The 27,862-nt window shown below is 51.5% G+C and overlaps 1 protein-coding gene across 5 annotated transcripts; it reads left to right on the top strand.

Moving 5' to 3' along the window:
• The first annotated feature begins 281 nt into the window (after positions 1–281).
• CIPC (CLOCK interacting pacemaker) lies at positions 282–27,471 on the top strand. Of its 5 annotated transcripts, XM_082231219.1 has the most exons (5): positions 282–378; positions 2,564–2,735; positions 21,646–21,856; positions 25,451–25,632; positions 25,817–27,471. In XM_082231219.1, the coding sequence occupies exons 3-5, from the start codon at positions 21,667–21,669 to the stop codon at positions 26,681–26,683; spliced, it is 1,239 nt and encodes a 412-aa protein (XP_082087345.1). In that variant the 5' UTR covers positions 282–378; positions 2,564–2,735; positions 21,646–21,666; the 3' UTR covers positions 26,684–27,471. The 5 variants fall into 5 exon arrangements, with proteins under 5 accessions (XP_082087345.1, XP_082087348.1, XP_082087347.1 ...); XM_082231222.1 differs by lacking the exons at positions 282–378; positions 2,564–2,735 and adding an exon at positions 10,748–11,396; XM_082231221.1 differs by lacking the exons at positions 282–378; positions 2,564–2,735 and adding an exon at positions 10,748–11,385.
• The last annotated feature ends 391 nt before the right edge of the window (positions 27,472–27,862 follow it).

The raw sequence follows: 27,862 nt of genomic DNA on the forward strand, positions 1-27,862 counted from the left end.
TTCCGCCTCTCGCCTGGGAAATCCACGCGTCGGCGCTCGCGTAACGTCGGAACGGTCTTTGTACACGTGAACGGGGCGCCGCCGAGACCCCTCCCCGCGCCGCCGCTCGCCCTCCTGCACGTGCCTCCCCGCCCGGCCCCGCCCCCGCACATGTCTCCGCGTTCTGTCCCCGCCCCGTCACGTGCCCGCGCACCGGGCTCCTCGCCTCGCACGTGGCTGGCGGAGCCGCCCGGGCGACCCGGGTGCCTGGCAAGAGCCTAGCCCATTGGCTGGCGGGGCCGCCGCTCAGAGCCGAGGGGCGGGGCTACGGCCGCCGCCGCCGCTGCTGCCGCGACCTTTGTGTCGGGGAAGGAAGGAAGAGCGGGCAGGAGGGCGCAGGTAAAGACCCCCCCCCATCTCCGCCTCGGGTGCGTGGCTCCGGGGAGGGCGCGGGGGAAGGGGGCGCCTTGCAGGGGGGAGGAGGACCGCCCCCGCGCCTGGGCCACCATTGCACAGACCCCTCCCGGCAGCATCCTCAATGAGGGCTAGAACCCTCCCGTGTCATGGGCCATGATTTGACAGGCTCCCCCCTTTAGGATCCTCAGTGAGGGCTAGAACCGTCCCGTGTCACGGGCCTTAATTTGACAGGCTCCCCCCTTCAGCATCCTCAATGAGGGCTAGAAGCACCCCATGTTGCAGGGCCTGATTTGACAGCTCACCTCCAGCATCCTCAATGAGGGCTAGAACCGTCCCGTGTCACGGGCCATGATTTGACAGGCTCCCCCCTTTAGGATCCTCAATGAGGGCTAGAGCCGTCCCGCGTCATGGGCCATAATTTGACAGGCTAACCCAAATCATCATCCTCAATGGGGGCTAGAAGCACCGCAATGTCATGGGCCATGATTTGACAGGCTCCCCCTTCAGCATCCTCAATGAGGGCTAGAAGCACCCCCATGTCATGGGCCGTAATTTGGCAGCCCCCCCCCCCCCGCAGCATCCCCAATGAAAGCTAGAATTCATCCTCAATGGGGCTAGAAGCCCCCCCCCCATGTCATGGGCCATGATTTGACAGGCTCCCCACTTCAGCATCCTCAATGAGGGCTAGAACCATCCCCATGTTGCGGGGCCTGATTTGACAGCTCACCTCCAGCATCCTCAGTGAGGGCTAGAAGCACCCCATGTCACGGAGTCTGATTAGACAGTCCCCCCTCAAAGAGTGTTAGAAGCACCCCGTATTACAGGGGCTGATTTAACAGGGCTCCCCCTTCAAGCCCCCCATGTGGTGGGCCCTCATTTGACAGCCTCTCTCCATCCTCAGTGAGGACTAGAGCTACAGGGTCTGGTTTGACAACCCACCTCCTCCGGCCCCATGGACTCCCCCCAAAGGCGGTGGGCCTTCCTTCCTTGCCTGCTTTTAAGCAGAGGTTGGGCTGCCATCTACCAGAGATTCTTCAGCCGCGATTCCTGCAAGGCCCGGGGGTTGGACTAGATGACCCTCGGTTCCCACCCTCTTGATTCTATGATTCGCCTTCCTCCATGAGGACTAGGGAGCCCCTTTCCTTTGAGCGCCATGAGCTGCCCACCTGCTCCCAGGGTGGGGCAGAAAAGGGGGCTGCTGGCTTTGCACCGCTGATGGACAGACCGTTGCCAGGGTCAAATCCCCTCTTAGGTCTCTTGCCTCCCCCAATAATAACAGTTTTCCAAACGACCCCTTCAGTTTCATCTTCTGACCGTCCTTCCTGGATTGAGACGCTGCTGGTGATGCCTGGATTTTGGACCATAAACAGCAACACCCTAGAGGTCCCGGGCCCTAAGGAAGTCAGATTAGCCACAACCAGAGCCAGGGCCTTTTCAGTGATGGCTCCGGCCTGGTGGAACGCTCTGCCTCATGAGACCAGGGCCCTGCGGGATCTGATTTCTTTCCACAGTGCCTGTAAGACAGAGTTGTTCCACCTGGCCTTTGGCTTAGAATCAGTTTGATTCCCTTCCCCTCTTTCTTTGTCCTTTCTCCTCCTGTGAAGAGGCTGCATCCTAATGTTTTAATGTTGTATTTTAGTCTTGTTTTTTAAATTGTGTTTTAATCAACATGTTTTTATTTTTGCTTGTTAGCCGCCCTGAGCCCGGTCTTGGCTGGGGAGGGCGGGGTATAAATAAATAACATTTATTATTATTATTATTATTATTATTATTATTATTATTATTATTATTACTACTACCCCAGATGCCCCCACTGCCGTTCAGCTAAATGCCCCACTTGCCCGCCCTGTGCTCTGGGAGTGGTGGTGTTCCGTGAGGGTGGTTTTTTTTTGGGGGGGGGGCTCTGTGGTTGTTCCTGGTTATAACCCTGGGAGAAGTGTCCGCTTTGTGGCTCAGGACTGGGGGAACCTCTTAAGGGAGGGGGCAGGTGAGGGCACCCATTGCGAGGACCCCTCGGTGGTGGTGGGCGGGAGTAGGAATCATGGATTTCAAAAAACCTCGTAAAGTTGTAGAGTTGGAAGGGACTCCAAGGGGTCATCTAGCCCAACCCGCTGCAATGTCGGTGTCTCAGCTAAATGTCTTATAGAAGCTGCTGTCCTTGTCTCAGGGTGGCTGTGCTCTTCTGCCACCCTGCCTGAAACCCAGGACCCTTCCAGGTCGGTAGAAAAGGATGGAGCTCTGGGGGAAGCTTGCTTCCTGCTGCTCCAGTGGGCAGGAGCAGTGAATTCAGATTGCAAGAAGGGCGGTTCTGTCTGAACATCAAGAAGAACTTTTTGAGGGTAAGAGTTGTTCAGCTGTGGAATCGACTCCCTTGCAACATGAGGGGATATTTGAAGATGGCTCTCCTTTCTTCTCTCAGTCTCTTCTCCAGGCTAAACATACCCAGCTCCTTCAACCGTTCCTCATCAGGCTTGGTTTCCAGACCCTTGATCATCTTGGTTTCCCTCCTCTGCCCACATTCTACCTTGTCAACATCCTTCTTAAATTGTGGTCCCCAGAATTGAACACAGGATTCCAGGTGTGGTCTGACCAAGGCAGAATAGACTGGGACTATTACTTCCCTTACGCGGGTGGCGCTGTGGGTTAAACCACAGAGCCTAGGACTTGCCAGTCAGAAGGTTGGCGGTTCGAATCCCTGCGACGGGGTGAGCTCCCGTTGCTCGGTCCCTGCTCCTGCCAACCTAGCAGTTCGAAAGCACGTCAAAGTGCAAGTAGATAAATAGGTACTGCTCTGGTGGGAAGGTAAACAGCGTTTCCATGCGCTGCTCTGGTTCGTCAGAAGCGGTTTAGTCCTGCTGGCCACATGACCCGGAAGCTGTACGCTGGCTCCCTCGGCCAGTAAAGCGAGATGAGCGCCACAACCCCAGAGTTGGTCATGACTGGACCTAATGGTCAGGGGTCCCTTTACCTTTATTACTGTATTTTTCACCCTATAGGACGCACCAGCCCATAGGACGCACCTAGATTTTTTGGGGGGGGAAATAAAGGGAAAAAATTTACTCCCCCCCCCCCCCAGGCGCGGGGCTGGGGCGGGGGAAGCCCGAGCTTCCCCATCCCCCAGAACAGGACCCAGAGTGATGGCGAAGCTGCGTGCAGCTCTGGCATGGCTCTGGGAGCTTGTGGGGCTGGAGGAGGGGGAAGCCCCCCGCCAGCCTTCTAACCAAGTCGGGGGACAGCGGGAAAGGCGCGCTGTGCCTCATGCTGTCCCCCCAGTTTGTGGTGCTGGCGATGGGGAGGAGCAGGCTTCTCCCCCCGCCAGCCTTCTAACCAAGTCGGGGGACAGCGGGAAAGGTGTGCTGCGCCTCCCCGCTGTCCCCCGAGCTTGTGGGGCTGGCGGTGGGGCTCTCCAGGCTTCAGCGAAAGCCTGCATTCGCCCCATAGGATGCACACACATTTCCCCTTCATTTTTGGAGGGGAAAAAGTGCATCCTATAGGGAGAAAAATATGGTACTTCCTTTGATCTGGACACTAAACTTCGGTTGATGCAGCCTAGAATAGCATTAGCTTCTTTTGCTGCTGCATCACACGGTTGACTCATGTTCAGCTTGGGGTCCACCATGACCCCTAGATACTTTCCACATGTGCTGCTAATAAGCCAGGTGTCCCCCATCCTATATTTGTGCATCTGGTTGTTCTTGCCTAAGGGCAGAACCTCACTCTTGTCCCTGCTGAAACTCATTTTGTAAGTTTTGGGCCCAGTTCTCCAATCTGTGAAGGTCATTTTGAATTCTGATTCTGTCTTCTGTGGCATTAGCTACCCCCCCCCCAAAGTTTGGTGTCACCTGCATCCCCTCAGCTGCTTAACTGCCCCTCCCCATTTTATTCATTGAAACCCAAGAAAACATGATTACTTCCCTCCAAGATTCCTGGTGCTTCCACCTTGTGGATTGGTTCCTCTATGTTGGTGAGGACCAGTTCCAAGATAGATGACCCCCTTGTTGCTGCTTCTACCTTCTGGGATATGAAATTGTCAGCAAGGCAATGGAGGAATTTGTTGGATCTTACATTCTTGGCAGAGTTTGCGTTCCAACATATATCGGGGAGTCAAAGTCTCCTATGACTACAATATCTTTCATTTTTGAATGTTTGGTAACCTGTCCTAGTTAGGCATCGTCTATATCAGACACCCACAGTAAGATCAGTGTTGATTCTTTCTCCTAGTTTTTACCCATATACTCTCAATCTGTTTTTCATGCTCCAGGTCATGGATTTCTTCACAAGTGTACACATTCTTTACATATAATGCTCCTCTTCCTCCCTTCCTTTTGATCTATTTCTTTTGATCACCTCAATTCCTACATTCCAGTCATTAGTCTTACCCTACCAGGTTTCAGTACTGTCTGTTAGGTCATATTTGCCAACCTGTTGTAAGTGACCAAATTTGTCTTGCTTGTTTCCCATACACTGTGCATTAGTATAGACGCAGCTGAAATCACGAGTCCTTCCTCTGCACGCTGCTGCCTCTCTCCCCCTCAGTATGGAGTCACCTGCCAGCACTGCATGTCTCTTCCTTTTTCTGGGGAGCAGCAGGAACTGCAACCTTTGTTTGTTCTGGGGTTTGGAACTACTGTACCTGCTCTCTTCTGGCCGAAAACCGGTGTCTGAGGTGAGGGCGTGGAATCAGTTTTGTAGTTCCAGAGACACAGCAAGGCTCCAGACAGTTTTGCCTTTTTGGGTCACATTCCTCCAGGGTTGGGCGATCTTTCTCCCTAGGGGCACCCCACCTGCGTCTCTTTTCCAGGTCAGTCCATTCCTGTCTAGTGAGAATTTCGTCATCTTGCCCGGTGGCTCGAAGTGTGAATAGGTGGGACTGAAGTCGCTCTACCTTCTCTTCCAGGAAGGCAGCCAGGTTGCACTTGCTCCAGGTGCGGCTTTGCACGTTCTCAGGCAGGAAGACAAACATGGCACACAAGTTGCGCATGCCACAAGCAACCCGATTGTCGTACGTGCACCTTTAAGGCTTGGTTGCAAGAAATCAAGAGGAGCCCTGTGAATATTGCTGAGCTTAGTGTCATTGACAGTATGGGATCAGACCTGTTGTATTTTGTGTCCTAGGCCTGTTTTCCATGTGTTTATGTATGTTTGGGGCCTGCACCAGCCTTTTGGACTACAACTCCCATCAGCCCCAGCCAGTGCGCCAAGATGGGAATTGTAGGTTCTGCCAAGGGGTGATGTGTACCCCTTGATTCCTTTACCTTTGAATCTGGGAATCTGGGTGTATTCAGGGTGATGTCACACCCGTGCTGCCCAGTTCGCATGCACAAGTCGACGCTTCTCTTTGCAGGCGCCCTAGTTTTGGAGTGTGCACGGATCATGGCCAATCCCCGAGCACACCCCCCCCCATCGAAATAGAAGGATCCACACCCTTCCTTGGTGTGTGGGGCTGGTGGAAGCCCTGAGCTTTTCTTCGCAAATGCATAGCCATTCATCAGACCGTGTCTTGTTTCCCCAGCTCTGCCTGTGGGCCAGTAGCCCAGGACTGCCTCTTCCAGCCGCTTCTGCTGTGTCTGATCTCGCACTCGTAACCAGGGTTGCGTCATGTGGGTCCTGTTTAGTGGAACCAGTTGAACCAGAAGACAGCTTTTGGGCAGGGGCGAGCCCTGGGCAAGCAGGAGGAGGTTGAAGAAAGTTCTGGGAACCAGACAGGCAGCTCTCACGTCGACTCCAGGACTATTTTAAATTTCCCTGCTTAGCTTGCTGCAAACAGGCAGTATCTCTGGTGTCCTGAAAGGGCCGTCAGAATGATTTCCATGCCAGATCGATCAAGGCCCCGATTAACACCACAACTAGCTTTATGCCGCTGTAAGTTGGCTCTTTCCCCCGATGGTTATGATGCCCCCCCGCCCCAAATGCTCCAATCCTTTTCGGCGATGCAGGGGGTTGGACTAGATGACCGCTGGGGTCCCTTCCAACTCTACAATTCCATGAATTCCATGAACTCCTGGCTAGATTCTGAGTTGCCGCTTTGTGCGATCAGAATGGCTCTGTGGCTCTTCTTCCTTTCTTGTGGTGAGGTCTTTTGGGTGCAAGGCCACAGGTGTTTGTCGTCGGGCGGAATAAGATGTTCGTCGCAAGAGGCTGTTGTCACCTGCTCCGTCACCAGCTCATCACCGGGTTTGGCAGCCCTCCATCCCCAACGCCAGTTGCCATGTTTAGTTAAGACGTGGCACATTCAGGACAGATAAAAGAAGAGGAAGTCCTTGCACAGTTAATCTGTGGAACTCCCTCCCACAGGAGGCAGCCGTGGTCCCCAGCCTAGATGGCTTTAAAAAAGCATTGGACAAATTCATGGAGGAGGAGAGGGCTATCGGTGGCTACTACCCACAATGGCTTTGCTCTGTGCTTCACAGTCAGAGGCAGTGGTGCTTCTGAATCGTAGTTGCTGGAAACCACAGGAGGGGAGAGTTGCTCTTGTGGTCGGATCCTGCTTGTGGGTTTCCCTTTGGGGCATCTGTTTGGTGACTTGGCAAGTGCATGTGCGAAAGGCCTCTGTTGAGTGGAAAGCTCTCTGCTTGAGGTGCCACCATTCCTCTGCTTCAAGGAATCTATTAAGCTGAGGTATTTGATATTGGCTCCCTTGGCCAATAAAGTGAGATGAGCGCCGTAACCCCAGAGTCGGTCACGACTGGACCTAATGGTCAGGGGTCCCTTTACCTTTATTTGATATTTAATAATAATAATTATTATTATTTATAACCCGCCCTCCCCGGCCAGAGCCGGGCTCAGGGCGGCTAACACCTGTAAAATTACAGTAAAAACATAATAAGAAAAAAAAACCCAATTTGAAATACAGGTTAAAATGCAATTTAAAATGCAGCCTCATTTTAAAAGTAGCCCATAGATCAAAAAAATAAGGGGAGGGAAGCATAAGGGTCAGGCTGAGTCCAAACCAAAGGCCAGGCGGAACAGCTCTGTCTTGCAGGCCCTGCGGAAAGATGTCAAGTCCCGCAGGGCCCTGGTCTCTTGTGACAGAGCGTTCCACCAGGTCGGGGCCAGTACTGAAAAGGGCCTGGCCCTAATTGAGACCAGTCTAACCACCTTGCGACCTGGGACCTCCAAAATGTTGTCATTTGTGGACCTTAAGGTCCCCTGCGGGGCATACCAGGAGAGGCGGTCCCTAGGCCGCAATTTGCATCACCATCACCTTTTCCTTTAGCTTACTGATCTGCATGGATGACCCAGGAGTGTTGCTCTTTTTTGAATTTGCTCTTTTTTTTGCAGTTCTTGTGAGATGTGGGCTCAGATCCTCCCTCTACCATGGTTTGGGTTTTGTGACCCTTGTAAGTGCTGCACCTGTCAGCCTCGGTTTCCTTTCTGCGAATTATAGAAATGCGTCATGATGTTGCAGGAAGGAGCAAATTCCATACAGGTTAAAGGAAAATGCTTTGCAAATGGAAATTGCTGCGTGAGGGATTCATTATAATGGGCTGGGCTAGACTTTGCTTGTTTTTTCTGCGCAGCATTTTCCCTCGCCCTGGATTTTGGGTTCCTGCTGCATCGCTGGCAGCAACTGGGTTCTTACTGTGCCTCTTTCGGTGCAGGCTCCGAGTAGCCACACACCTGCTTAGGCTGGGGGTTGGGGAGTTGGGGTGGTAATGGCCCAGAGCTGACCGAGCTTAACAGAAGCTCTCGCAGGACAAAATCCTCTTTCTTGCTCCAGGAATAGTCCGGGGCGGCAAAGGGCCGTTCCGTACGTGCTTCCTCTTCTTACAAGTTGAAAGGCCAGCCCAGAAAAGTTGTCCACGTTGTTGTGGGCTGGGAAAACACTGCGTTAAAAATGCGGCTCCAGCAGTTCTGGGCACAACGACATTCACCCCCATCGTTCTGCCCGGACACTGAGGTCCAGCCTTCTGGCGGTTCCCTCGCTGTGAGAAGCCAAGTTACAGGGACCTAGGCAGAGGGCCTTCTCGGTGGTGGCACCGGCCCTGTGGAATGCCCTCCCACCAGATGTCAAAGAGACAAACAACTACCAGACTTTTAGAAGACATCTGAAGGCAGCCCTGTTTAGGGAAGCTTTTAATGTTTAACAGGTTTTGTATTTTAATATTGTGTTGGAAGCCACCCAGAGTGGCTGGGGAAACCCAGACAGATGGGTGGAGTATAAACAACATATTATTATTATTATTATTATTATTATTATTATTATTATTATGGTACCTCAGGTTAAGTACTTAATTCGTTCCGGAGGTCTGTTCTTAACCTGAAACTGTTCTTAACCTGAAGCACCACTTTAGCTAATGGGGCCTCCTGCTGCTGCTGCGCCGCCAGAGCACAAATTCTGTTCTCATCCTGAAGCAAAGTTCTTAACTTGAAGCACTATTTCTGGGTTAGCGGAGTCTGTAACCTGAAGCATATGTAACCCAAGGTACCACTGTATTATTATTATTATTATTATTATTATTATTATTATTATTATTATCACTGTACAGTCTGGGGGCTGCAAGCATGGCCTGGGCTTGGCAACCTGTACCTCCAGATCACATTATGAGGAACGGCTAAGGGAGCTGGGCATGTTTAGCCTGGAGAAGAGGAGGTTAAGGGGTGATATGATAGCCATGTTCAAATATATAAAAGGATGTCACATAGAGGAGGGAGAAAGGTTGTTTTCTGCTGCTCCAGAGAAGCGGACACGGAGCAATGGATCCAAACTACAAGAAAGAAGATTCCACCTAAACATTAGGAAGAACTTCCTGACTGTAAGAGCTGTTGGACAGTGGAATTTGCTGCCAAGGAGTGTGGTGGAGTCTCCTCCTTTGGAGGTCTTCAAGCAGAGGCTTGACAACCATATGTCAGGAGTGCTCTGATGGTGTTTCCTGCTTGGCAGGGGGTTGGACTCGATGGCCCTTGTGGTCTCTTCCAACTCTAGGATTCTATGATTCTATTCTATCACAACTTTCTGTCCCCAGAATCTGACGCGTGGCTTTGCGTTTTGATTTTGCGAACCCTGGGGCTGCTTCCTGGTTTGAGGCATAGGAGCCAACTCCTAAGGGCTGAGGTCCCTTTGACCCCCCTCAATAGAATATTTGAGCCCTCCCCCTTCCCCCACGTTGATGGACATTGCCATTCAAAGGGTGTGTGTCTTGTTAGCGATTTTGCAGGGTGGGGCTTATTTGCTCCCACCCCCAACATTTTATTCAAGTTGGCACTTCTGGTTTCAGGGCAGGACAGGGAAAAGGAATGACCTCTTTAGGAATTGGGCACCAAGCTAGATGGAGGAGGCAGCAGTGATTCTGAATATCTCCTGACATGTAGACTTTTGTGCTCGGATCCTGGTTGCAGGTTTCCCACAGGCGTCTTGGTCGGACGCTGGACTAGATCAGCCCCCCTTGGCCTGATCCAGAAGGCTTTTATTAGGATCCTGGTGGAGCTGTGGATGCGCACAGCTGGCCCAGGCTTTTCTCTGGGAATTCCCAGCAGCAAGAGGGACTGTCCCCACCAAAGGCACCTCCTTCGCCTCATACCCCCCAATCCTGTTAAAGTACGGCTGGGAAAATCCGAGCGGCTTGGCTGCCTGTTCATATCCAGGCATCCTTTGCGTTTCAAATCCCAGAGGGTCTCGGAAAGTTTGCTGCTGAGACTAGGCGTTTCGAAAAGCTTCACTGGTTTGAACAATAGAATCCTGGAACTGTAGAGTTGGAAAAGGACCCTGAGAGTAATCTAGTCCATGGGTAGGCAAACGTAAGGCCCAATTGCCTTCTAAATCCGGCCCACAGATGGTCCGAATCAGCGTGTTTTTACATGATTAGAATGTGTGCTTTTATTTAAAATGCATCTCTGGGTTATTTGTGGGTTGTAGGAATTCGTTCATTTTTTTCCTTCCAAAATATAGTCCGCCCCCCCCCCCCACAAGGTCTGAGGGACAGAGGTCTGGCCCCCTGCTGAAAAAGTTTGCTGACCCCTGATTTAGCCCAACCCCCTGCAATGCAGGAATCACAACTAAGGGAAAGAAAGAAAGAAAGAAAGAAAGAAAGAAAGAAAGGAAGGAAGGAAGAAAGAGGAAGGAAGGAAGGAAGGAAGGAAGGAAGGAAGGAAGGAAGGAGAAAGGAAGGAAGGAAGGAAGGAAGGAAGGAAAGAAAGAAAGAAAAAGGAAAGAAGGAAGGAAGGAAGGAAGGAAGGAAGGAAGGAAGGAAGGAAAGAAAAAGGAAAGAAGGAAGGAAGGAAGAAAAAGGAAGCAAGGAAGGAAAGAAAGAAAGAGAAAGGAAGGAAGGAAGGGAGGGAGGGAGGAAGGAAGGAAGGAAGGAAGGAAGGAAGGAAGAAAGGAAGAAAGAAAGAAAGAAAGAAAGAAAGAGGAAGGAAGCAAGGGAGCTAGCTTGTTTGGCAGTGCTTATGTTTTTCAGAAACCCATGCTGGGTCTTCAGAACTATTTTATTTTTTGTGCGCCTGGAACAACACAAAACTGTTGGGACCGGAAGCGAAAGCCGGAAGATGCGTCTGCCTTCCCCGTCAGGAGGGAAGGGGGACTCTTCCTTTGTCTGCCCGTGTCTCATGCCTGATCCAGATTTAGTTCTGCCTGCCTCCTGCTCCCCTTGCCTGGGTGGGAGGGAGGTGTGGCAAGGCTGCGTGGGGAGAAGATGATGAATGGAGCGCTCTCTCTCTCTTTCCCTTCCTCCAGCTGCGCCTCGTGTGTGTGTGCTGCTCCATGTGACGCCGCACTTCTAAGCCGTGTCCATATTTAGACAGCGGAGTCTCTGCCTCCCCCCCCCCCATGTGCAAGCACGCATGAGAGGGGGGGTGCCTCGCTCCCCTCCCCTCTCCCACAACTTTCCCATGGCCGATCGGACAGCCCTGCCCCTAGACACCTCCCCGCATGTCCAGTTATGGCGGAAAGGTTATTTTCTCCCCGGCTTGGCTGGAGAGGGGAGCTGAGCCCTCGCCACAGATGATGGAGAGACAAAGCCTTTGAGGTTTTGGACGGCAAAGTTTCTCCCGGTGCTGAGCAGGTACGTGGGGCTCCGTGGAGCGAAGGAGGGGAGGCTGGCAGCTTGTGGGGTTGCGATATATCGATGGTGGACCTTTGGGTATGGCTGGCGTCGTGGGCATGCCTCGTTCCGTCTTCCACATCTCATTCTCACTGCGGCTTTTGGGAATGTGTGGGTTGTGGGGGGGGGCACCCAGACCCGCGCATCTTCCCGGCTGACCCCCAGATCTCCTCTGCGTCGCCCTCTAATTTTTTATTTTATTCCTTGCATTTATATGCCAGCTTTTATTACCTCCTAGGAGCCCAAGGGGGGCATCCTTGCCTCTCCCCCACATTATTTAAACCCCACAACCACCCTGTGAGGTAGTCTAGGCCCACAAGGTCACACCCAGCGAGCTTTATGGCAGAGTAGTGGGATTCAAACCCTGCTTTCCCGAGTCTTATTCTGGCGCTCTAACCATTACACTACACCACCTTTCCCGATTTTTTTCCTCCTAGAAGCTTGGAGATGTACGGAAGCTCCGGGTATGGCGTCTCTTACGGCCATTTCTTTTGCCAGACGGACAATGGGGTGGTTCTGTGCCAAGTCCCTGTGCACCTGCCTAATACATCATCCCCACAATTTAGGTGCGACCTCGTTCCTGGCGCCCCGGAATTGTGGCAGAGTTCCCAGAACGCTACAGGGGCCGAGAGTATGGGAGCACACCCTTGGCTTGCGGGCAGCGGGTGAATTTTGCTTTTTAAGGTGGTTGTGGAGGGGGGGGTGCAAGGCAGAAGAGGCGGAACCGTCTGGGAGGTCTGCCCTGGTGGTTTTGGACCCGGGTTTCCTCCTGTCCTCCAGAGAACAAACTTAAGTGCGCACACCTGCTTACACCAGCCACCGCTTTCCTGCATTGCAAAGGGGTTGGACTAGATGACTCTTGGGGGGTCCCTTCCATAGCTGTCAACTTCCCCCCTTTTTAAAGGGAAATTCCCTTATTCCCAATAGGATTCCTCGCAAGAAAAGGGGAAAAGTTATGGTCCCTTCCCAGCTCTGCAGTTCTGCGACACGCCTTCACCCTGGCCGGATCCATAAAATGATAACCGTGGCACTGGGGCAGGGGTGGGGCAGAGGCTGAGCCCCACAGAGTGCAGCCTCCCTCCCTTCCCCCAAGGAAGGCGGCGGTGGGGGCGGGGCGGGGACAGGGACGCATGCCTATACGCGAGGTGCGTGTGGGTCTCCGTGTACTGGGAACACACTGTACACCATTGCGTAATCTTTGGCTCTGTTCGGGAAAACGTAGTAATTGAGCCCGCCTCTCTCCTGCCACCTCCCGCCAGTCTGGGCGGGGTGTAAACAAAAGCACATGGCTGGCCAGCTGACTGTGGCTGGCGAGGAACCCTTGGCTGCTGCATGTGGCATGAGGAAGCATGTGGACTGGAGGGAGGAGGAGGGAGGAAGGAGCACGCTCCCCACTCGATAAAAAGTCCAATATCGTGGTTGAATTCTGCAGGAAAGGGGGTGGGGGGTGGGGTGGAATAAGTGCCTAAGGACATAGTTGCTTGTTGAATAATAATAATAATATTTTTTTATATATATAAAAATTTTATTGGTTTTTCACAGTTTTTATAAACACAAACAATACAAAATACAAACAAACAAACACACAAACAAACATGTATAATTTCATATCCCTCTTTCTTAAACCTTACTTCGCCGACTTCCCCATACCTCCCCTTTCTACATCCCAATTTCCAAAATTATTTCAGCAAATCCTAACACTTGGTTTTATCAAATTTTCCCCTTATTCTTTTCTTTTACTTAATCTTTTACAGCTGTAGTCCCCTTTTCCCCCCAAAATCTCGACATTTTAGAACTCATTGATTTTACAATGTTTCTTAAGATAAACTTTGAATTTCTTCCAATCTTCTTCCGCCTTCTCTTTCCCCTGCTCACGGATTCTGCCAGTCATTTCAGCCAATCCCATATAGTCTGAATAATAATAATAATAATAATAATAATAATCATTTATTATTTATACCCGGCCCATCTGGCGGGTTTCCCCAGCTGCTCTGGGCGGCTTCCAACAAAAGATTAAAAAATGTGTTAAAACATCAGTCATTCAAAACTTCCCTGAACAGGGCTGCCTCCATCTATAAGGACTTAAGGGCAGCCTTGCTCAAAGATTTAATTCTCCCAGCTGACAGGGTACTTGATTATTCACTTTTCTCCATTTTATTTATTTATTTATACCTACCTACCTACCTACACAGGGACTCAAGGCAGCTTACAAATAAAATAAGAGGAGCTAAAAACATAGAAATAGAATAAAAACCATTTTTTTAAAAAATTAACCTCAATTCAATTAAAACTGTGTTTAATATATAAATAGTATGCACATATAATATATATGGAAGTGGCATTGCAAGGGGTTGGACTAGATGGCCCCTCGGGCCCCTTTCCACTTCTGCAATTCTTTGATTCTATGAAAATATAATTGCAAGAAATAATAATAATAATAATAATAATAATAATAATAATAATAATAATAATAATTTTAATATTTATGTTCTGCCCCTCTGACTGGGTTGCCCCAGCCACTCTGGGCAGCTCCCAACAAAATATTAAAAACACGCTGAAACTCTTTAAAAACTTTCCTGTCTTCTAAAAGCCACCTGAAAAACAGCACAGCACCAGCCCTTTCACTCAAACCAGTCCATCCCCAAAGGCCTCTTGGAATAAAAGAGTTTTCACCTGCCGGCGGAAGGAAAAGGAGGAGGGAGCCGGTCTAACTTCTCTTGGAGCAGCCACCACCGAGAAGGCCGTATCCGACGCTGAGGTCCAGCACCGAGGGCCTTCTGGCGGTTCCCTCATTGCGAGAAGCAAAGCTACAGGGAACCAGGCAGAGGGCCTTCTCGGTAGTGGCACCTGCCCTGTGGAACGCCCTCCCATCAGATGTCAAAGCGATAAATAACTACCTGACATTTAGAAGACATCTTAAGGCAGCCCTGTTCAGGGAAGTTTTTGATCTGTGATATTTTACTGTATTTTTGGAAGCCGCCCAGAGTGGCTGGGGAAACCCAGCCAGATGGCCGGGGTACAAATAATAAATTATTATTATTATTATTATTATTATTATTATTATTATTATTATTATCCTGCATCCCCACCAAGGGACCTGAGAAGGTGTGGGGGCTGAGAGAAGGGTCTCCAGCAAAGACCCCCAAACCCGGGCAAAGTTCCTATGTGGGAATAGGGTCTTTCAGGCAGCTTCGACCTAAGCGGTGTAGGACTTTGTAGGTCATAAGGAGCTCGGAAAGTTAAATCCTTCAGGAGAGCAATTTTTTATTTGAGAGAATGCATAGTTATCTTAACTGTGCAATGCTTTCTTTTGGTGGTGGTTGTTGTTGTATCTTTGGCCACACGGATTAATTAATTAATTAGTAATAAAGTATTGGTGCAGCACTGCAGGCAGGTGAGCTGGATGGATGTAGGCAAATTTAACGCAGGTGTCATTTAGAAGCAGTTTTGATGTGCGCCGGGGAAAGTTGTCCTACTGGCTACCAGTGCCAGGATTGCATGCCACTTGAGTCCAGCGTGAACCCTGTGATTCCTGCGCGGCGGGGGGTTGGACTAGATGACCGTTGGGGTCCCCTTGCACCCCCCTCCCGCAGTTCTGTGATTCTATGAATCGCCATCTGTGGTGGGGAAGTGTCTTCTTCCCCTTCTTCTGAGTCCTCTCTGAGATTCTCTTTATTGATTGATTGTGTTTCTACCCGACCTTTCCCCACAAGGAGCTCAAGGTGATAAAACATGGGTTTCCGCCCCACAACAACCCTGTGAGGTACCGTATTTTTCGCCCTATAGGACGCACTTTTCCCCCTCCAAAAACGAAGGGGAAATCTGGGTGCGTCCTATGGGGCGAATGCAGGCTTTTGCTGAAGCTTGGAGAGCGAGAGGGGTCGGTGCGCACCGACCCCTCTCGCTCTCCAAGCTTCAGGAACACATCCGCAGCCTAGGCAGCCCTGTGGGACCCCGCAGGGATGTCTAGGCTGCAGATAGCAGCCTGCCGCCCAGCACGAGGGGCGCCCTGAAGCAGAGCGCCCCCCACGCCGGGCAGACATCTGCAGCGTGGGGAGCCCTGCAGGAATTCCCTGCAAAGCTCCCCACGCTGCGGATAGCAGCCTGCTGCCCAGCGCGAGGGGCGCCCTGAAGCAGAGCGCCCCCCGTGCCCGGCAGACATCCGCAGCGTGGGGACCCTTGCAGGAGTTCCCCGCAGGGCTCCCCACGCTGCGGATAGCAGCCTGCAGCCCAGCAGGCTGTGGGGCAGACATGGGCCAGCCCCACAAGCTCGGGGGACAGCAGGGAGGCCCAGCGCCGCCATCCCGCTGTTCCTCGACCTGGTTCGGTTTCCCCGAACTGCTTTTGGGGGGAAAATAAAGGAAATTTTTTTCCCCTTTATTTCCCCCCAAAAAACTAGGTGCGTCCTATGGGACGGAGCGTCCTATGGGACGAAAAATACGGTAGATTAGACTGGGAGGCAGGGACAGCGGCCCAGGGCCGCCCAGTGACTTGGCTTAATTTATTTATTCTTCGTTTTATAAAGCTTATACACGGATTGACATTTTTAAAAGCAAAACAAAAAAAAACATCAAACCAGTTTAAAAAAAGGTAAAACGGTAAAAGCAAGGAAAGCAAACAACCACACATTTATGCGTACAAAAGACGAAATGCTGAAACAAATTATTCATGGCCGAGTCGGATTTGAATCCTGGTCTCTACCAGGTCAAGAGTCCAGCGCTCTGACCACCATGCGCCACTGCCTCTCTTAGGTGTGCAAGGGAAACTTGTGAGCAAGATGCCTTGCGCATTCACCTGCACAAATCCCCTTCTTACAGGTGCGGAAGGTGTGAACGTTTGCATGTGTTTGTGGCCGTGTGTTTGCGTCCTCTGAAACAAAGTTCCCTATTGTGTTAGGAACCATCTTGCATGTGACAACCCTTTAGATGTATGATAGACACCTTCGGATCCCTGTAGGGGAGGAGACGGAGAGAAGATAGGCATCTGAAGGGCTGTCACATGGAATTTGGATCACACTTGTTTCCTGCGGCTCGGGAGGGCGGGACCTGAACCGAGGGATTAAAATGTCCAGAAAGGAGATTCTGACGGAACATTAGTAAAAACTGTAAGTTCAAGAGTGGGACAGACTACCTTGGAAGCGTGGAGGTTTTTAAGCAGAGGTTGGATGGCTGTCTGCCGCGGATGCTTTAGCTGTGATTTTAGCATTGCAGGGGGTTGGACTAGATGCCCCTCAGAGGTCCCTTCCAGCTGTAGAATTCCACATGTCTATAACACAAAGCAGGGACGCGGGTGGCGCTGTGGGTTAAACCACAGAGCCTAGGACTTGCCGATCAGAAGGTTTGAATCCCCGCGACGGGGTGAGCTCCCGTTGTTCGGTCCCAGCTCCTGCCAACCTAGCAGTTCGAAAGCACGTCAAAGTGCAAGTAGATAAATAGGTACCGCTCCGGTGGGAAGGTAAACGGCGTTTCCGTGCGCTGCTTTGGCTCGCCAGAAGCGGCTTAGTCCTGCTGGCCACATGACCTGGAAGCTGTACACCGGCTCCCTTGGCCAGTAAAGCGAGATGAGCGCGGCAACCCCAGAGTCGGCCATGACTGGACCTAACGGTCAGGGGTCCCTTTACCTTTATAACACGAAGACAATTGTGACTTCAAGGAAGAATGGGAACTTTTTACAAATTACTTAAAATGACAACAAAATGATCTGGACTCCTTGGCAGGTTTTGAATAAACACCCACAAATTTATTAGTCGAACGCATGATAGATAAGGCAAGGATATGTACAATTTTATAGCATGCAGAGAACAATACTGTATGTGCAAAGAAACCAGAGAGGGGAGCTGAGGAAAGTCCGGGGAGAGGGAGGGATGGGGGGGGGAAGGGGGGAAATAATGCAGTTGATAATTTGGACTGATAATTTGTCAGGTTGAAATTGTTTAATGAAAATATTTTAAAAAGAAAAAGAAAATTTAAAATGTGCCCATGACCCCCCCCCCAAGGCCCATAGGAACCCTTCATTTCACATTGCTAGCCAGGAACATTCTCCTAGAATCATAGAATCCTAGAGTTGGAAGAGACCACAAGGGCCATCGAGTCCAACCCCCTGCCAAGCAGGAAACACCATCAGAGCACTCCTGACATATGGATGTCAAGCCTCTGCTTAAAGACCTCCAAAGTAGGAGACTCCACCACACTCCTTGGCAGCAAATTCCACTGTCAAACAGCTCTTACTGTCAGGAAGTTCTTCCTAATGTTTAGGTGGAATCTTCTTTCTTGTAGTTTGGATCCATTGCTCCGTGTCCGCTTCTCTGGAGTCAATTGAAACTGTGGCACTCCCTTTTGAGCCCGGATCCTGCTTGCAGGATCCAGGCATCCGGTCAGCCACTGCAAGAGCAGAATGCTGGATTAAGTGGGCGGCTGGCCTGATCATCAGCCGGGCTCTTCTTATGGAGCTTCCAGGTCCAGAGGCAGTTTACCTGGACTTGCCACTTCTTGAGGTTGTTTGGCCACTGCGAGACCAGGACGCTGGGCAAGATGGGCCCTGACCCAGCAGCCAGGCTCTTCCCCACGTTCTCAGCTGCGTGCTCCCTACGCAAGCAAGACGCTTGTTTCCTCTTTCCTTCCAGGCGAGGCTGTGTGGCCAAGCCCCAGAAAGCATCCGCCCAGCTAGGTGTGAAGCTCTGCAGCAGCAGCAGCCGCCTCCTTGTTATGTAATAGCTAGCCCTCCCTGTTTCAGTGCAGGAGGAGCAGGGCAGAGCAGCTGCTTCTAATCTGCAGCCTGCTCCCGCTTTTGGTTTTCTGCCGCCTGGCGTGTCCTCGAGCACATGGCAAGGCAAAAGGCGGCGGAGGAGGAGGAGGCAGACACATTGCGGGCCGTGTGCCCCTGGCGCTGGCAAGGTGGAACTTTGCACAGACGCACATTCTCATGCATAGAGTGCTCCTGGCAAAACCAGGTTGCCGTGCTCATCCTGGAGAGCAGGCAAAGGGAGTCGAGGCGGCAGCTAAATGCCTCGTGGGCCTCCTCGAGAGTCACCGTGTTGTGGAGTTGGAAGGGACCACACACCTCGAACCTGCAAGTCAGGAATATTTTGCCCAACCCACAGCCCTGAGAATGCGGCAGCTAGACTGGTGACTGGGAGCGGCCGCCAAGACCACATAACACCCATCTTGAAATACGTTCATCGGCTCCCAGGACGTTTCCGAGCACAATTCAAAGTGTTGGTGCTGACCTTGAAAGCCCTAAACGGCTTTGGTCCAGTATACCTGAAGGAGCATCTCCACCCCCATCATTCTGCCCGGACACTGAGGTCCAGCGCCGAGGGCCTTCTGGTGGTTCCCTCACTGAGAGATGCAAAGTGACAGGGAACCAGGCAGAGGGCCTTCTTGGTGGTGGCACCAGCCCTGTGGAACGCCCTCCCTCCAGATGTCAAAGAGAAAAATGACTACCAGGCTTTTAGAAGACATCTGAAGGCAGCCCTGTTTCGGGAAGCTTTTAATGTTTGATGCATTACTGTATTTTAATATTGTGTTGAAAGCTGCCCAGAGTGGCTGGGGAAGCCCAGCCAGATGGGTGGGGTATAAATAATAAATTATTATTATAATAATTTATAATAATTTAATTATAAATTAATTTTATAATGAATGATTTTAGAGTGTTGTTTGTGCTGTACTTTTGTACTGTTTTGTTGTTGTTAGCCGCCCTGAGCCCGGCTTCGGCTGGGGAGGGCGGGATATAAATAAAAATTATTATTATTATTATTATTATTATTATTATTATTATTATTATTATTAGGAGTCTCATGCTCTACCAATTAAACGAGCCATGATTATTTACTTGCCATTTGCATGTGAATTAGAATACAAAATTGGGAGGTGTGAGGAGGTCAAGGAAATAAGTAAAGGAAGAAAGCTATGTAAAGGTTTAATCTGTTTCTTTTTTTCTATAAAACTATTTTTTTTCTTTTTTAATTGAATGTATTTTTATATCCTTTTATTCTCTTTTTCTGCTACTGTTGCATTCTTTTTTATACTATGTATTGTTCTTTTTTCTTTTTGAAACCTTAAACTTTGAATAAATATTATATATATATATAAAAAATACTTGCCATTTGCATGGTTCTCCTCCCCGTTTCCCTTTAAACCACCACAAAAGCGACAACCCTGCGAGGTATGTCAGGCCGAGAGCAAGTGACAATCTCGGTGAGCGTATGGCCGAGTTGGGGATCTGAACCCTGGTCTCTGCTCCCGCCATTCTAGCCACTATGCCACGCTGCTTCAGAGACTCCTGCTTCAGAGACTCCTTATCTTGGCAGCCATTAATATCCCAACACCTACCTCGCAGGACTCTTGTGAGCATAAAAACTGTGGTGTTTACAGGATGGAGAACAAAGTTCAATGCATTGAGCTGCTTGGAGGAAAGAATAATGAGTAAATGCTAAGCCTGTTTGTCCAGTGTAGTCCTGATGCTTATCTGAATTCTCCCCCCTCCCAGTTTTAGCCTGTTCTGGCCTGTCTGCAGGTAAGGGGAACAATGAACTCCACCCCCCCCCTTTCGCCTCCTGCCACACTTTCTTGGCAGCAGCAGAAGCCGCTATCGATTTCTCTCTCTGACCTCTTTTCTCCCAAAATAGCAGAGAAGGAAGTGAAGAAGCTTGTTTCTGGAAGGCCTTTCCATGACAGCTTGTTCCTCCGTACAAAATGAAACCTGTCAGTAGGGGGGAAATCGTGGGGAGCCAAAGGCATCCAGCACAGTCACTTCCCCCGTCGTGCAAATCTTCTGCGTGCAAAGGGGTTGGGCTGGATGACCCCTGGGTTCCCTCCTGACGACACCGTTCTGTGATTCGAGGAGTGTTTGGTCCTGGAAGCACATGCATGCTCCCAGCTTTTAAGTGCCAAGCACTGCGTTGACCTCCACCTCCTCGCAAAGTTAAACTATGGAACTCCCTGCCACAGGAGGCAGCCGTGGCCACCAGTCTAGATGACTTTAAAAGAGGATTGGACAAATTCATGGAGAAGGAGAGGGCTATCGATGGCTACTAGCTAGGGTGGCTCTGCTCTGAAAACCAGTTGCAGAAAACCACAGGAGGGGAGAGTTACTTTTGTGCTCAGATCCTGCCTGCTGTCTTCCCATAATGGGCATCTGATTGGCCACTGTGAGAACAGGACGCTGGACTAGATGAGCCCCCTTTGGCCTGATCCAGCATCAGAGCTCTTCTTAAGTTTCCCAACCTACAGTGGTACCTCCGGATGCGAATGGGATCCATTCCGGAGCCCCGTTCACATCCCGAGTAGAGTTTAACCAGTGACTGCGTGTGCGTGAGTCGCGATCCGCCAGTGGCGTGGCGTGGGTTGTCAGCACCCGGGGCAAGGCAAGTAATTTGTGCCCCCTAACCCATGGATTTGCGCCCCCTAACCTGTGGATTTGTGCCCCATAACCCTAACCCCCAGATGTTGCGCCCAGTGCGGCCGGCCCCCTGCCCCCCCACGCTACGCCACTGCGATCCGCCACTACTGCGCATGCGCGTAACATCATTTTGATCGCCTGCGCATACACAAGCGGCGAAACCCGGAAGTAACGCGCTCTGTTACTTCCGGGTTGCCGCGGAGCGTAACCTGAAAATGCTCAACCTGAAGCACATTTATCCCGAGGTATGGCTGTAGTTTCTTCTTCTTTAATGAATAAGGCTGGTGGTTTCCCCAAGGTTAGTGAATCTGCAGATCCCTAAAGCATGGCCCAGTCGCCTTCTCAATCCGGCCCACGGACGGTCTGGGAATCAGCGTGTTTTGACATGAGTAGAATGTGTGCTTTTATTTAAAACGCATCTCTGAGTTATTTGTGGGGCCTGCCTGGTGTTTTGACATGAGTAGAATGTGTGCTTTTATTTAAAATGCATCTCTGGGTTATTGGTGGGGCATAGGAATTCGTTCATTCCCCCTCCCCAAAAAATATAGTCCGGCCCCCCGCAAGGTCTGAGGGACAGTGGACCGGCCCCCTGCTGAAAAGGTTTGCTGGCCCCTGCCTTAAAGACTCCCTCGAGAGGTTGTGGCCTCTGCTTCCTTGGAGGTTTCTAAGCAGAGGTCAGGTGGTCATCTGTCAGAGATTCATGGCAGGGCTTGGACTGGATGACCCTCGGGGTCCCTTCCAACTCGACAGTTCTACGATGCTAAGTTCTCCTGTTCCACTAACACCCTGCTTTTGTCTCTCTGCCCCTCAGGAACCCAGGAGAGTCTCAGCCATGCCTTCGGACAAGACCTCGCCGCTTGTGCACCCTTCTAAGCCTGGGAAGGAGAAGACCGCCCTGCCTGGGTCCCTGAAGGCAGGCTCTGAGGGCCACACGGAGCAGTCCAAACCCACAATAACGAGAGGCTCTGGCAGGAGGCCTCGCCCCCCTGCGAGCGAAGGGGAGAAGGACTCTGGATTTTCAGGTACAGACCCCCCCCCCAGTGGCTGCCCCCTTGCTGTCAGGCTGAGAGCTCCCGGACCGTGGGGCTGCAGTTTGAACAGAAAATGAGGTCCCTTTCCCCACTTGCTGCTTTAGCTCTGGGATTCGAGAGGCCTCCTTGTCTAGCTCCTTTCAGCCCGGAGGCAGAGAGACTGGCTACCCAAGCATGGCAGAATCTTCCTTGGCCGGCATTTTTTATTTATTTTATTTATAATTTTTTTACACCTCTTGAGAGTGAAAGTAAAAGGTAAAGGTAAAGGTAAAGGTACCCCTGCCCAAACGGGCCAGTCTTGCCAGACTCTGGGGTTTGTGCGCCCATCTCACATTTATTGGCCGGGGGCCAGCGCTGTCCGGAGACACTTCCGGGTCACGTGGCCAGCGTGACAACGCTGCTCTGGCGAGCCAGAGCCGCACACGGAACGCCGTTTACCTTCCCGCTGGTAAGCGGTACCTATTTATCTACTTGCCCCCGGGGGTGCTTTCGAACTGCTAGGTTGGCAGGCGCTGGGACCGAGCAGCGGGAGCGCACCCCGCCGCGGGGATTCGAACCGCCGACCTTTCGATCGGCAAGCCCTAGGCGCTGAGGCTTTAGCCCACAGCGCCACCCGCGTCCCCTTGAGAGTGAAAGTACAGGGTCATAAAGACTGCAGCGAGAATAATTGGGTGCGCACCCCGGAAATGATCTCTTTCAGCTTCTGCCTTCTGGAAGAAGGTACAGGGTTATAAAGACCAGGACTAGCCACCTGAGAAACAGTTTCTACCCAAATGCAATTCTGGTTCTAAAGGCAGCATAAGGAGTCGCTATAGTATATTGTATTTTAAAATGGGGTTTTGTATTGTATTTTAAAATGGAGTTTTTAGGGGTTTTTGAATGTTTTATGTAGATTTCCAATTTCATTGTTCTGTATGGGACAATGACAATAAAGATACTGTATATCATACAAACAAACTTTAAAGCGGTTTACAAGAAAAGATAAAGCAGTACACTTGTCACCAAGAAAAAGAAACGGCAACAACAATTTAAAACTTTTCAAAAAGTTAAAATACAGTGGTGCCCCACAAGACGAACGCCTCGGAAGATGAAAAACTCGCTAGACGAAGGAGTTTTTCGTTTTCTTAGCCGCTTCGCAAGACGCATTTCCCTATGGGCTTGCTTCGCAAAACGAAGCTTGCCCTGCAAGCTCCGGGGATAGTGGGGAAGCGCAGCGTGTCTTCCCCGCTGTCCCCGGACCTCTTTTGAAGCAAGGGGCGGTGGGGAGAAGATCGCTTCTCCCCGTTGCCAGCCCCGCAGTCTCCGGGGACAGAGGGGAAGGTGCGCGCTCCCCGGACCCCTTTTGAACCAAGGGGCGGCAACAGGGAGAAGCGATTCTCCCCGCTGCCCCTTCCCTTGCTTTAAAACAGGTCCGGGGACAGAGGGGAAGGCGCGCGGCGCTTCCCCTCTGTCCCCGGAGATTGCGAGGCAGGCAACGGGGAGAAGCAATCATCTCCCCGCCGCCCCTTGCTTTAAACAGGTCCGGGGACAGAGGGGAAGGTGCGCGGCGCTTCCTCTCTGTCCCCGGACGGTCTCCATAGGAACGCATTGATTGATTTTCAATGCATTCTTATGGGAAACCGTGCTTCGCAAGACGAAAAACTCGCAAGAAGAAAAAACTTGCGGAACGAATTAATTTCGTCTTGCGAGGCACCACTGTTACGGTAAAAACAGATTGGAACTCTCATCTGGGTAGGCTTGCCCAAGTGAGAAGGTTTTTAGCAGGTGCCGAAAAGTGCACCGTGAAGGCGCCTGCCTGGTTTCATGAGGCTGGGAGTTCCAAAGCTGCATTTGTATGTGGCTCCCACCAGCACGTCTCAGCCTGAGCACGTGCGGAAAGGGGGCGGCCAGAGACAGTCCCCGGAATGAATGTCATCCTGGAAAGATGGTTTGGTTGCTCGATGGCCTGCTTCTAAGGAGAGGAAGCCGGATAATTTGAGAGGGGATTGTTAGTTCATGTTAATATCAGCTGATATTTACTTGAGAAGGGAGCGAAGGATTTCCTTGCCATCCTGCAACACCGACCTGAGAAAGTGCCGCTGTCGAGAAAAAGAGAGAGCAAGCAACTTCAGAGATTGATCTTCTGCAATTATGGGTGCTATTCATGGGTCTCCTCTGTTGCACCCTTTCCAAAGCTTTTGTTGTCTGACCAACGTTTTGCATAAACCACACAAGTGCAGCTACAACTGGTTGAAGGTGTTGTTTTTTTTAAATTTACATCTTGTGGGTCAACTAGGTTGTTGAGCAAGTTCACCCTGCAAATCACAGGTTTCCTTTCGCAGCTTGGTGGTTTGCTAAGAAGAACGGTTCTTTCCAGTCTCAGAGGTTGGTGTAGCGATATTCGTAGGGAGAACCTCTGCTCAAAAGAGAGTTTCATACTTAAGACGCTCCTAGATTAGCATTCTCCTTAAGTTAGAGCAATTCCACCTGGGTAAATGGCGATGAGGATGTGAACTGTCAAAGTCTTAGATTTGGCATTCCGGTCTGTCCACTCCCTTTATAATGTAGCACTGGATTTTATTTTATTTCTTACATTTACATCGCATCTTCCCCATCAAGGAACCCAAGGTGGTGCATGTGGTTCCCCATTCAGTCCCCACGACAACAACCCTGAGAGGTGGTTTAGGCTAAGAGTGGAGTGTCAACACAAGGGGGCTTGTGAAGAAGGCGCAGCAGAGACTGTACTTTTTGAGAATACTAAGGAAAAACCATCTTCCGCAGAAACTGCTGCTTGCCTTCTATCACTGTGCCATTGAGAGCGTGCTCACTTATGGCTTATGTGTGTGGTACGGAAGCTGTACTACCCAGGACAGGTTGGGGTTGTGCAGGGTTGTTAAGGCAGCAGAGAGCATTGTTGGCTGCCCACTCTCCACCTTAGAGCAGATTTATGCCACAAGGTGCCATAGGAAGGCATTGGACATAGTAAAAGATCCATCGCATCCTGGTCACTGTCTCTTCGAGCTCTTGCCGTCGGGACGGAGATACAGGACAATGAAGACAAGAACGAGCCGCCTTAAGAACAGCTTCTTCTCCAGAGCGATCTCAGCCCTGAATGGGAAGCCCGGACTTTGAAAGTCATCTAATCTCCCTTGCTGTATTATACTGTATTGTTTAATTAGTGTTTTTATGGAGCAGTCAAGTAATTTCGTTGTCCCCGAAGGGGGCAATGACAATAAAGATATTATTATTATATTATTATTATTATTAAGAGGCAGTGACTGGCCCAAGGCTTCATGGCTAAGTGGGGATTCGAACCCAGGTCTCTCAGGTCCTAGTCCAGCACTCTTAACCACTGCACCACACTGGTTCTCAGAGATGTTTCTGCCTGGTTTAGACCGGAGGAGAGGCTCCTGTCTCTGGAAAAGCTGTCCTCTGTTTTCCCTCCTTGGGGGTTAACGCAGGTGCTTCTCAGCTGGCAGGGTTCAGGGGCTCCTGGGTGAGGGAATGAGGAAGGGCTGCTGGCTGCTGCTGAGGGTTTACTGATTGTTCCTGCTTTTCCCTTCCTGACTGCCTTAACCCCTCCTCTCCCCCATCCCTCTTTGGCAGACGAGAGCTCGGAGCACCTGAGCGGCGTGGAGCAGACGGACGCGGAAGACCAGCCTGCCTACGCATTGCGCCAGGGGGGCACGTTGCAGCGGGCGGCGCAGAAAGGGCACGGGGGGCTTGCGGGCGGCGCCTTCCCTGGCCTCACCCCTATTTACATCGTCAAAAATGTTATCCTCAAACAGGTAGCCCCTTTTCGCTCCCACTCATCGCCGTGGCCCGCTTTGCAAAGTACAGGAGGGAAGGTCCCTGCCCCGAGGGGTGTGCAAGTCACGGGAGCCCCCAGTGGATTACGGGGAGGGACGGAGCTTCATCCACACGGTGGCCCTTTTTTCCTGACTTTTCGTTCTCTGCTCTTCCTCCTCGCAGCCCCACGCAGCGTCCCCCGCCACCCAGCTCTTGGCCTGGAACGGCCAGCACCCTCTCAGCAGCACCCAGGGCTCTCCCACCCATGTTCTCTTGATCCAGCCGCCGTCGGGACCCTTGAAGCCGCTGCTTCCCGGCCAGAAGTCTCCCAACAAGGACGCTGCCTACCTCCCCATCCTCAGCGCCTACCCCAAAATCGCTCCTCACCCGGGCTGTGACCCTCAGGCCAAAGTCCTGGGAGGGTCCACCCCAGCAGGAGGGGCCAGTAAGAACAAACGCTTCTGCCTGGAGGAGGCCTGGGTGTCGTCTTCTGAAGCCGCCGCCCCGAAAGGCAGCAGGGAGAAGCAGCGCAAGGAAGCCCCCGGCCAGCTCCTCGGCCCAGAGGTGCTTTCCCAGAACACGGTGTCCTCCTCCACGGGACTGGACTCGGCCGAGGGCAGGATGATCTCCCGAGCCTCCAAAAAGCTGGGCTGCAGCAGCTCGGGCAAGCAGCGCCGCTTCCACAACACGGTGGAGGCCCTGCGGAAGTCCGGCCTGCTGGGCATCACGTTGAGGACCAAGGAGCTGATCCGGCAGAACAACAGCACCCAGTGGGAGCTGGCCGAGCTGCGAGAGCACGCCCAGCTCCTGTGCCAGGCCGTCCAGAGCAATGACCTCCGCGCCTGGGCCCGCCTCCAGGAGGCCATGGACCGCTCTGCCAGCTACTGGGCCAAAAAGGGGGCCAGATCCTCTTACGCACACGCGTGGCAGCAGAGGCCGGCGGCCGAGCCTACAGGCCCCACCACGGAGACCGCCGGGGAGCCGCTGCCCAGCTCGCCCATGAGCCTGTCGCCCACGCCGGACACTTCAGAGCCCGTGGCGCTGCCTTAGCTCCGCTGCCATCAGGCCCTGGGCTTGAAGGGTGTTGCTCCGGAAGAAAACCTCTTCGCAAGAATTTGTGTCTTGGCCACCAAGCCCTCAGCATCCCCAGCCTCTTGCCGTTGGTGAGGCTGAAGAGGCCAGTGTGGAAGGCCGGATTCGGCCCCTCCTGACTGGACTGCTGACCTTTCAGTGGGTTTGTTGGCTGTTGAAGCCTGCCGTGCGCTTGTGGAGGGTTCCTGAGATAATCTTTGGGCTCCGATAAAATAATCTCGGCATGGGGAATTGGGTTGGGCCGGGCTCTGCTGGCCCTGTTTAGGATTGAAATAGCAGAGGAATTGTGTTCCTAGAGGCCGACGGGGCGAGGCCTTGGGCAGCCGGCACAGAAAGGTGCAGCTGCTTTTGTATTGATTCATCCCATTTGCTCTCAGCTGGGATTTCGGAGCAGCAAACGTTTTAATATTTGAAACAGCCAGCCTGAGAGGAAAATGGAGAGAGCAATGTGGCCAAGGCCCGTCTAAGGAAGTGTTGTATTTTAACTCATGCCTCCCTGGTAAGGAGCGCCCTCTCCTGCCCACAAAGTTGCTCCTTTGCTACAAAAGGAGTCTGTTTCCGTCTTGACAGAATAGCCTCCGCTCACCCATTTTCTGGTTTTGGGGGAAGCGATTCAAGGATGCTCAGACTGAAGGGTCTAGCGAGCGACATTCTGCCCCGTTAGGAGTTCTGCCTCACTAAAAGCTTGTTTTGCTCCGCTGCCGACAGAAGATGGTCCAATAATAATAAAGAAATGATGATGGTGATGATGATGATAATCTGGTGTGTTATTAACTGTAAAAGGTCACCCCGCCTCTTTCCATTGCTGTCTGTGGTGAGAAAGAGTTTGACCCTTTGGGGGTTTTCCTCTAGGTCAGGACCCATGGAAGTCTGGCAGTCTCTCTAGTGAAATGGGATGGCGGGAGGGTAAGACGCTGGATTTCTTCCCTCTCCCTTTGCCAGTGGATGTTGCAAAGAAAACAAATGGGGACTATTTCCATTTCTGTCTTCACCTTCATTTGTTTGACGCCTAATGTGATTGAAATCGAATGCAAATAGTGTGTTGTGGATTTCTTCAGCCACTGCACCAGTCAGCTTTATTTTGGTCTGAGGAAAAGCATGCCTGCGTTATCAGTGCTGGATGCCTGATTTAGCAAG

The sequence above is a fragment of the Podarcis vaucheri genome (genome assembly GCF_965113315.1).
Source record: "Podarcis vaucheri genome assembly, chromosome: 7".
Taxonomy (NCBI): domain Eukaryota; kingdom Metazoa; phylum Chordata; class Lepidosauria; order Squamata; family Lacertidae; genus Podarcis; species Podarcis vaucheri.